The following is an 8,444-nucleotide window of genomic DNA, read 5'->3' as shown; positions in this document are numbered from 1 at the left end:
TCGGATAGGTGGCTGTGTTGATGCCTGATTAAAATACTGCTAAACGTATTGAATCTGTTGACAGAGTGCTGCTTTAAATCAACAATATTAAAGAACATATTTCTGTTACCACGATGAAGATGGTGTTTAATGTTTCCATGGCAACACGCGGAGCCGCTCGTCCGGCTGCAGAAACTGGTTCGGCCTGCACTCTGTTTCCTGTTCACATCTGATCCAGAATAACTGAAAAAAATCGCATCATCTCACATGAAGGAAACGTTTTCTGCTCAACAATCATAAAGCGCTGCTAAGCAACCTAACAAAGATTATATATGGGAATATACATAAATAATATTGTAAGTAGGCCATAACAGCAGTATTAATATCTAATATCTGTAACAACAATTATGATCATAAGAAATATTCAAACCACACTAAAATGATCTGGAGGTTTTAGTACTCAAACAAAAAAACTGATGTTTTGGTCTGAAATGAAGAAGACATTGTTTACTGCAGCCATGTTGCTTGACCTCTGACCTCCATTATTATTCATATATTTATGCAGTAATTTAAAATAAGTCTGAACTAAATGTTGTTGACACATGATTCCTGCAATAATAAAATGAGTTTACTTTTAAAAATTATAATCGGGACATTAAACGTACAGAAGGTGTTTATGACCCTTTGGAGGATTGGAGAAGGGTCCTCAAGAATGTGGCTGACCATGAAGCTGCCTGATTTTCATTGTTGTTTTATTCAAACCTGATGGTGTTGATAAAAATATAATTAACAGGAAATTACTACATATTGCTTCATAAGTCATAATTCACAAAATTAAGAATAAAAGTACAGAAAAGTAGTATATTTGTGCTAAAATCTCCCAGAAGATTTACCCTACTTATGTTATATAAATTTTGTTTTTGCACTTTTTTAGTGGAACCAGATTTAGACAAATTCTCAGCAATGAACGAAACATCTTAATATTTAAATNTCTAGTGCCAGTAACCGCCCCTCACCATCACACTGCCATCACCGTGCCTCCCTGGTCAGTGTGGATGAGTCATGGATGAACTGGATTGATTTTTTACTCAGGGAAGATCCTCCTTTAGCAGACAGTGTTGCAGCAGACCTGATGAAGCCTCTGACTGAAGACACTGTTGCTGTCTGACAGAGTGAGGAAGAGGATAGTCCAGGTTTTCTGTAGCGTTCTTCAGTCCCTGAAGATGTTCTTCAGGTTCGTCCTGGAAGCTTTATGATGCGTTCACAGCGAAACGCGGTTTGAGCGTGAGGCGTGTCTGGTTTACATTCAAAGTCTCGGTGGAGGCGCTTTGAGGCCTGTGCAGCATGTTTGGAGCATCTAGTGTGGCGCGATTCAAACCGTTTTGAGCGTTTGACGTGTCGAGCGGATCCAACGTGTCCGACGGTCAAAACGTGTTTGGTGTGAACGCACCAGTAGGGTGTGAATACTTTCTCACAGCCGTGCTCACCTGTCCGTGTGTCCAGGTGAAGTGGCGTTCGGCAGCCCGGCGGCAGTCTGCGCGGAGAACCGTCTGCGCTGGGACCTGAGCCCGGAGCAGATCCGGCAGCGCTCCGACAACCTGATCCGGAACACCAAGGAGGTTTACGACAGCGTGGGCCGGCTGGAGCTGGACGCCGTTACCATGGAGAACACGCTGAAGGCGCTGGCTGACGTGGAGGTGGAGTACACCGGTGAGTCTGCTGGGGGTCAGAGGTCACACCACAACCAGCTTCCTCTGCTCACAAGGTGTCTGGGAGGGATGGAGCCCTCTGCTGGGGTCAGGGGTCAGCTGGGGATCTCCTGCTTTGTCTGTGGTGGAGCTGAGTCAGCAGAGCCTGAATCAGAGCGATGGTTCAAATCCCATCAGCAGTTTGGAGACAAAGCAGCTGAACCAGCAGCAGCTTTGTTCTCCATGAAAACATCTCCAGCTCCTGATTGGTCCGTTCCACCAGCCTGCTTTCATTTGTTCCAAAATAAAAGTCTTTTAATTTAACAGTCTTATAACAAATTAAAAGTGAAAATAATCTTTTTCTCCAAACCAGTCCAGCTTAGAAGTGGGTCCAGACCGGGTCATGTCAGAACCCGATCCAGACTGGTCCAGTATTATTTCAGAACACCTGAGGCAACTCCTCCCTCTGCAGGAGGCCACAAGTTCTGCAGATGGAGACGATCCTGCTGGTCTCTGGAGAACCAAACGACTCCTGAGCTCCAGGAAACATTCATCAAGTAAAGCTGGTCTGATTGAAGGTTAAAGGTCTGTTTTCTCCCCTGCTGTGACTCCGCCCCCTCTGCTGTGACTCCGCCCCCTCTGCTGTGACTCCGCCCCCTCTGCTGTGACTCCGCCCCCTCTGCTGTGACTCCGCCCCGTGCCTCAGTCCAGAGGAACATGCTGGACTTCCCCCAGCACGTTTCTCCCTGTAAGGACGTCCGGGCAGCCAGCACTGAGGCCGATAAGCGTCTGTCCGAGTTCGACGTGGAGATGAGCATGAGGGAGGACGTCTACCTGAGGATCGTCGCCCTGCAGGTGAGCTGATGTCACTGCCAGGAGCCTCGGTTGACCTCTGACCCTCAGAGTGGCATGGTGAGTGATTTTTGTCCATCTCTGCAGAAGAAGACGGAGGGCACCAGCATCGCTCCGGAGGCTCGGCGCTACATGGAGCGACTGATCAAGCTGGGCCGGAGGAACGGCCTGCACCTGCCCACCGAGACCCAACAGGTGGCGCTGCTTCCTCCTGTCTCCACTGTAGCATGACTGTTTTCACTCCTGCTGAACCAGGTTCTGGACTGAGGTTCTGGAGAACATGCTGCTCTAACACCTCCTCCGTCGTTCTCCTTCTCCTTCAGGAGATCAAGAGCATCAAGAAGAAGCTGAGCAACTTGAGCATCGACTTCAACAAGAACCTGAACGAGGACACCACCTGCCTGAGCTTCACCCGGGAGCAGCTGGGTGAGTCCTGCTCCAGAACCAGAACCAGAACCTCCACATGGTCCAGAGCCTCTAAGTCACAACATTTATCACTGGACTGACTGAATCTGGAGGTTCTGGACAGTTTTCCATGATGCTCCCAGTCTGAACTGGTGTGGTTGTGTGGGACCACCAGGTGGGCTCCCTGAGGACTTCCTGAGCTCTCTGGATCAGGACGGCGACCAGCTGAAGATCACGCTCAAGTATCCTCACTACTTCCCCACCATGAAGAAATGCTTCGTTCCAGAAACCCGCAGGAAGCTGGAGGAGGCCTTCAACTCCCGCTGCAAGGAGGTCTGTTCTCCCCGGGGCTGGGCCGGCCTTCTCCACCGTGGCTTGACCTCTGACCTCCCCAGCTGTGTGTTTCCAGGAGAACTCTGTGATCCTGAAGGAGCTGGTGAAGCTGCGAGCTCAGAAGAGTTCCCTGCTGGGCTTCAGCACCCACGCTGACTTCGTCCTGGAGATGAACATGGCCAAGTCTGCCAAGAAGGTGGCCAGCTTCCTGGGTGGGTCCAGCAGAGCCACAACACCGGCCAATCAGAGGGCTGCGTCTGATGGCGATATTTAACTGTCAGACATCTTTAATATATTTCCCAGTATTTTCCACACCATGTAAGGGTCTCTGTCTGTCTGTCTGTCTCCGTCTGTCTGTCTGTCTCTGTCTGTCTCCATCTGTCTCCGTCTCAGAGGACCTGTCCAGGAAGCTGAAGCCTCTGGGTGAGGAGGAACGCTCCGTCCTGCTGCAGCTGAAGCAGAAGGAGTGTGAGAAGCGAGGTTTTGTCTTCGATGGACAGCTGCACGCTTGGGATACACGCTACTTCATGACCCAGGTAGAAGGCGCGCCCTGTCCGGCCTCATGGTGGCGCTGCTGATCTGCTGTGTCCCCAGGTTTTCTCTCTGGCTCCCATCCTCCTCTTGCTCTGTTTCTATGTCGCTTCGTTTGGAGCCTTTCTTTGCACATCCTCTGAATCTACAGGTTATAAATCTGGTCAGCTGGTCTCAGCCCTCTTGTCCTTCTTCACCATTTCTTGCCCTGTTCATCTGTTTAGTTTATTACTTTTAGAAATTGTGGAGTTAGTTCAGCTTTACACCTTTTAGATTATCATCCAGAGAACCTCCTATTAGTTTTATTTGTACCCAGAACAGCAGCATCTAGTTATATATTCACTCAATCCAGATTTTGAATCAAACTATTGGACGTAAAAGATCTCCTGGTGTTCTTATTCCTTTACATGATTTGAATGTCATAACCTGAGATCAACATCATCAGAACAAGATTCCAGAGAAACAGTTGATGAATCACAGACTGATTCTACTTTCTGATTTCTTGTTGCTGAAAATGTGTTGTATACATAAAACGACCTAACCTCACCAGGTGGAGGAGACCCGGTACGCGGTGGACCAGAACCTGCTGAAGGAGTTCTTCCCCATGGAGGTGGTGACCCGCGGGCTGCTGGAGCTGTACCAGGAGCTGCTGGGCCTGAGCTTCCAGCTGGAGGCGGCGCCGTCCGCCTGGCACCCCGACGTCACGCTCTACTGCGTCAGGGACCGCGCCGCCGGCCATGTGGTGGGCCAGTTCTACCTGGACCTGTACCCCAGGTCAGAACCGCAGCAGGAACCGGGTCGAGGTGCTTGGTGCCGGGTCAGAACCAGAACCTGTGTGTCCCTGCAGGGAGGGGAAGTACGGCCACGCCGCCTGCTTCGGCCTGCAGCCCGGCTGCCTGCGGCCCGACGGCTCGCGCCAGATGTCGGTGGCGGCCATGGTGGCCAACTTCAGCAAGCCCACCGCGGCGGCGCCGTCGCTGCTGCAGCACGACGAGGTGGAGACCTACTTCCACGAGTTCGGACACGTCATGCACCAGCTCTGCGCCCAGGTCCGCCGCTGAACGGTGAGGTCACAGAAGGTCACAGGGCTCCGCCTCCTGACCCGCTGCTGCTGTGTCTGCAGGCGGACTACGCCATGTTCAGCGGGACGCACGTGGAGCGCGACTTCGTGGAAGCGCCGTCCCAGATGCTGGAGAACTGGGTCTGGGAGGCGGAGCCTCTGCAGAGGATGTCCCGCCACTACAAGACGGGAAAACCCATCCCGGCAGAACTCCTGGACAAACTCATCAAGTCCCGGCTGGCCAACACCGGTACGTCAAACACCGTGATTCTGGTCCAAACGGGCCGGTCCACAGAACCTCTGGTCAGAACCTGGATTTCAGCTGTCAGAAATCCAGCGTCTCTCTAGCAGGGTGACAGGTTTTCAGTTAAACTTTGATTTTCATTAGCGCATAAACATTTTTCACTGATTACGTCGCCATGGTTACTCGAAATGCCAACAAAAGTCGCAGCCCGGATGCCGAGTTGGAGCAGCGCATTTTGAATTGGGACGCACTAACGGTGAACGAAGCAGCTGTTTGACAGGAATCATAATAAAACTGTGCAGCCTATCAAACGTCACCGGCTCCAGAAATGCTGAGTTGACATCTCTGAGTCTCAGGCTGCTGAGGAAGTTCTGCCAGGTGGTGGCAGCAGAGAGCTGACGGGTCCTTCTAAAATCAGTAACGTAACCAAGTTACTTTTGGACTGCAGGGCTGTTTAACCTGCGGCAGATTGTTCTGGCCAAGGTGGACCAGGCTCTGCACACCAGAACCGGACTGGACCCAGCAGAGGAGTATGGCCGGCTCTGCCGGGAGATCCTGGGGATCCCTGCGTCACAAGGTCTCACACACACACACACACACACACACACACACAGCCAAGTCCTGCTTTTACAGTGGTGTGTAATTGACCAGAATGACATGGTTTCCTCCGACCTGCTAACTAAAGCAACGTGACGCCGTTTGGTGGCTGAAGGAAACATTTGAACTATGATTAAAACTATGATTCTCTGGGCAGTGAAGAAAAATCAGTGTGTTAAAAACAATACAGGTCAGTTCATGTTTTTCAACTGGAAGACTAAAAGGTTAATATGATAAACGGTGATGTCATCATAATGATGAGCTCACTGTGACGCTCCGAACACAGAGGGAGAAACGGCCGTTTGATTATAACTTTAATTCTGACTGGAAGCAGCTGCTGAGGGAAACTTTATGCAGTGAAGCATCAGATCTGCACTAATTTGATGCTAAGTAGAAACAGTTATTGGTAGGACTCAGGATAACGGCTTCAAACTGTGAAATCGGCCAACATTCAGTCAATGTTTAGCTAGCTTAGCATGACTTTAGTAGTAAGGAAAGGTTCACCGGTAAATCACGCAGTACTTTGAAGATTTATATTGCTGGATAAACATTTTCTTACCTTTTGTTTGACATAAAATAAAAGCCAACTCTTCAAATCCCTTTTATCCATAAAAAAGAGAAAGCTCTCAACATTTTTCCCATTTTTTTAAACCAAGCACCAAATGAAGACTCTTCTAGTGAAAACTTGGGAATCACATGTTTTTACCACGAAGAATTCCAAAATAACACGTAAACACTTTGACATGTTTGACATCATTCACATGTGAGAATTTGTGTGAACCACATGTGCATTTTTATGTGGTTCATGATTTTCAGATGTGATTTTTGCATGTAAAATTAATGACATTGTTTTTACATATTCAGTTCAATCATCCAATATTTACATGGAAAAAAATCTGATCATATTTGTTCACTTGTTGTATAAACCATGAACAAAATCATTTATCACATGTGGAACATGTGATAAATGATATTTTGTAATGGCTGTGATTGGTCCAACGCTGGTTTTACTTTATATTCGTAACTGCTGTAATTAAAATAAAAAATTGTACAGGTGATGATATTTACTGTTGGGCGGAGAATTTAACACAGTTATTGGCAACTATTGACATAAACAGATCATCTCTCAATATTAACAACACCAAGTTTATGTTTTTAAAAAATAAAGCGTAAAGTGGAGGATCAGGGCCAAACTGTTGGATGTACTTTTAGAAAAGTAAGTCATTCCAGTAAAATAAAAATTCAATATTAACAGAATAAAGTCATAAAGTTATTACTTTATTTCTTTTATGTCTTTATTCTTGCATTATTACAACTTTATTCTCAAAATGACATTTTTCCCTGACAGTTGAAAAAGTAAATTGTTGAAGACGATATTAAAAACATAAATGAGTGACTAAATTAAAATATTTAAGGATTGTTGATTTATAAGTGAACATGGAGACAACATATTAAATATATGCAAATATTGCAGAGATCACATCAAGTCCAGAAATGTCTGAAATTATGCAGCTTTATGTATCATTTACCGATCACTTCCCTTTGTCACCAGTCTTGTGGTTTTACAGACCATATGTGATGATTTATAGTTCAGAAAATGTTTTTCCTTTGCTGATGGCTGTTCTAGGACATTCTGAACACACTTCCTGTTTTCAGCAGATTTTCTAATAAATCACACCAAAATGTTGCTGCATTCACTCTTTCCACTTATCGATCGTTACTGCCTGGATTTCCTTTATGATTTCTGAAAAGTTTTCTCCAGATTAAGGTCAGTTTGTTCATTTCTGTTCTGGTTTCATGCAGTAGCAGCTGTAAAAATATTAATATCAGCTGCAAACCGAACTGTGATGCTTCAGAAACCTCACAAACGACTCAGGTCCCAACACTGACCCCTGGAGGACACCATAAGTAATGTCAGAGCAAGAAAACTGACATTTGGCCCACCCTCCCCCTGCAGAAACCAACATGCCGGCCACCTTCGGCCACCTGGCGGGGGGCTACGACGCCCAGTACTACGGCTACCTGTGGAGCGAGGTTTTCTCCATGGACATGTTCTACGCTCGCTTCAAGCAGGAGGGCATCATGAACCCCCAGGTGAGCCCCGCCTCCACCTCACCTGTCCAGTCAGGTGGCCAGGCTGCTGAGCTCTCTCTCCTGATTGGTCCTTCCAGGTGGGTCTGGACTACAGGAAGTTCATCCTGCAGCCCGGCGGCTCCGAGGATGCGGCAGACATGCTGAGGAAGTTCCTGGGCCGGGAACCCAAACAGGAAGCCTTCCTCCAGAGCAAAGGGCTGACGGTGGAGCCGGACGCCGGCACGCCCTGCCCCTGCTGACCAATCACAGCAGCCGGCACGCCCCAGTCTGAACTGTGGACTGAATTTTCTAGAAAATCCTGTAAAATGTTGCAGAAAATAAAGACTTGAGTTGATCCGAGTCTGAACACGTTTTTGCTGAAAAATCAGAGGAGTTTAGAAAACAGTGGGCGGAGCTTAATGGAAATCATTTTAAACTTTCAAACTCAAGTGTTGTTTAATCCTCTAAAGAGTCCAAGGTTTGATGAACAGAAACATAGAACTCTACCGGCGGTCTACCGGCGGTCTACTGTGTTTTTGTATTAAAAGATGTTACGTTGACAGGAATTGTAAAAGTATTACTGTGTTACAGGAAAACATCTCCAGTGAAATGCTATTTAAACCTGAATCTAGTCTAAAAGCAACAAATTTGCACTTCTGTTTAATCCAAATTAAGTCGGCGG

The 8,444-nt window shown here is 47.4% G+C and overlaps 1 protein-coding gene across 1 annotated transcript in view; it reads left to right on the top strand.

The window, feature by feature from the left end:
• The window catches only part of thop1 (thimet oligopeptidase 1), a 15,447-nt gene extending 7,330 nt beyond the window's left edge, over nucleotides 1-8,117 (top strand). Inside the window, exons 2-14 of the mRNA XM_015024443.1 lie at nucleotides 1,483-1,689; nucleotides 2,374-2,522; nucleotides 2,607-2,714; nucleotides 2,843-2,945; nucleotides 3,100-3,257; nucleotides 3,334-3,469; nucleotides 3,651-3,793; nucleotides 4,339-4,562; nucleotides 4,636-4,837; nucleotides 4,912-5,098; nucleotides 5,541-5,669; nucleotides 7,647-7,783; nucleotides 7,861-8,117. Coding sequence (XP_014879929.1) covers nucleotides 1,483-1,689; nucleotides 2,374-2,522; nucleotides 2,607-2,714; nucleotides 2,843-2,945; nucleotides 3,100-3,257; nucleotides 3,334-3,469; nucleotides 3,651-3,793; nucleotides 4,339-4,562; nucleotides 4,636-4,837; nucleotides 4,912-5,098; nucleotides 5,541-5,669; nucleotides 7,647-7,783; nucleotides 7,861-8,022 — 2,045 coding nt within the window. The 3' untranslated portion in view covers nucleotides 8,023-8,117. The remainder of the gene's footprint in view (nucleotides 1-1,482; nucleotides 1,690-2,373; nucleotides 2,523-2,606; nucleotides 2,715-2,842; nucleotides 2,946-3,099; nucleotides 3,258-3,333; nucleotides 3,470-3,650; nucleotides 3,794-4,338; nucleotides 4,563-4,635; nucleotides 4,838-4,911; nucleotides 5,099-5,540; nucleotides 5,670-7,646; nucleotides 7,784-7,860) is intronic.
• The last annotated feature ends 327 nt before the right edge of the window (nucleotides 8,118-8,444 follow it).

The sequence above is a fragment of the Poecilia latipinna genome, unplaced genomic scaffold, assembly GCF_001443285.1.
Source record: "Poecilia latipinna isolate Pla-1442-1.1 unplaced genomic scaffold, P_latipinna-1.0 Scaffold3656, whole genome shotgun sequence".
In the NCBI taxonomy this organism is placed as follows: domain Eukaryota; kingdom Metazoa; phylum Chordata; class Actinopteri; order Cyprinodontiformes; family Poeciliidae; genus Poecilia; species Poecilia latipinna.
This window is presented reverse-complemented; position numbering and strand designations above follow the sequence as displayed.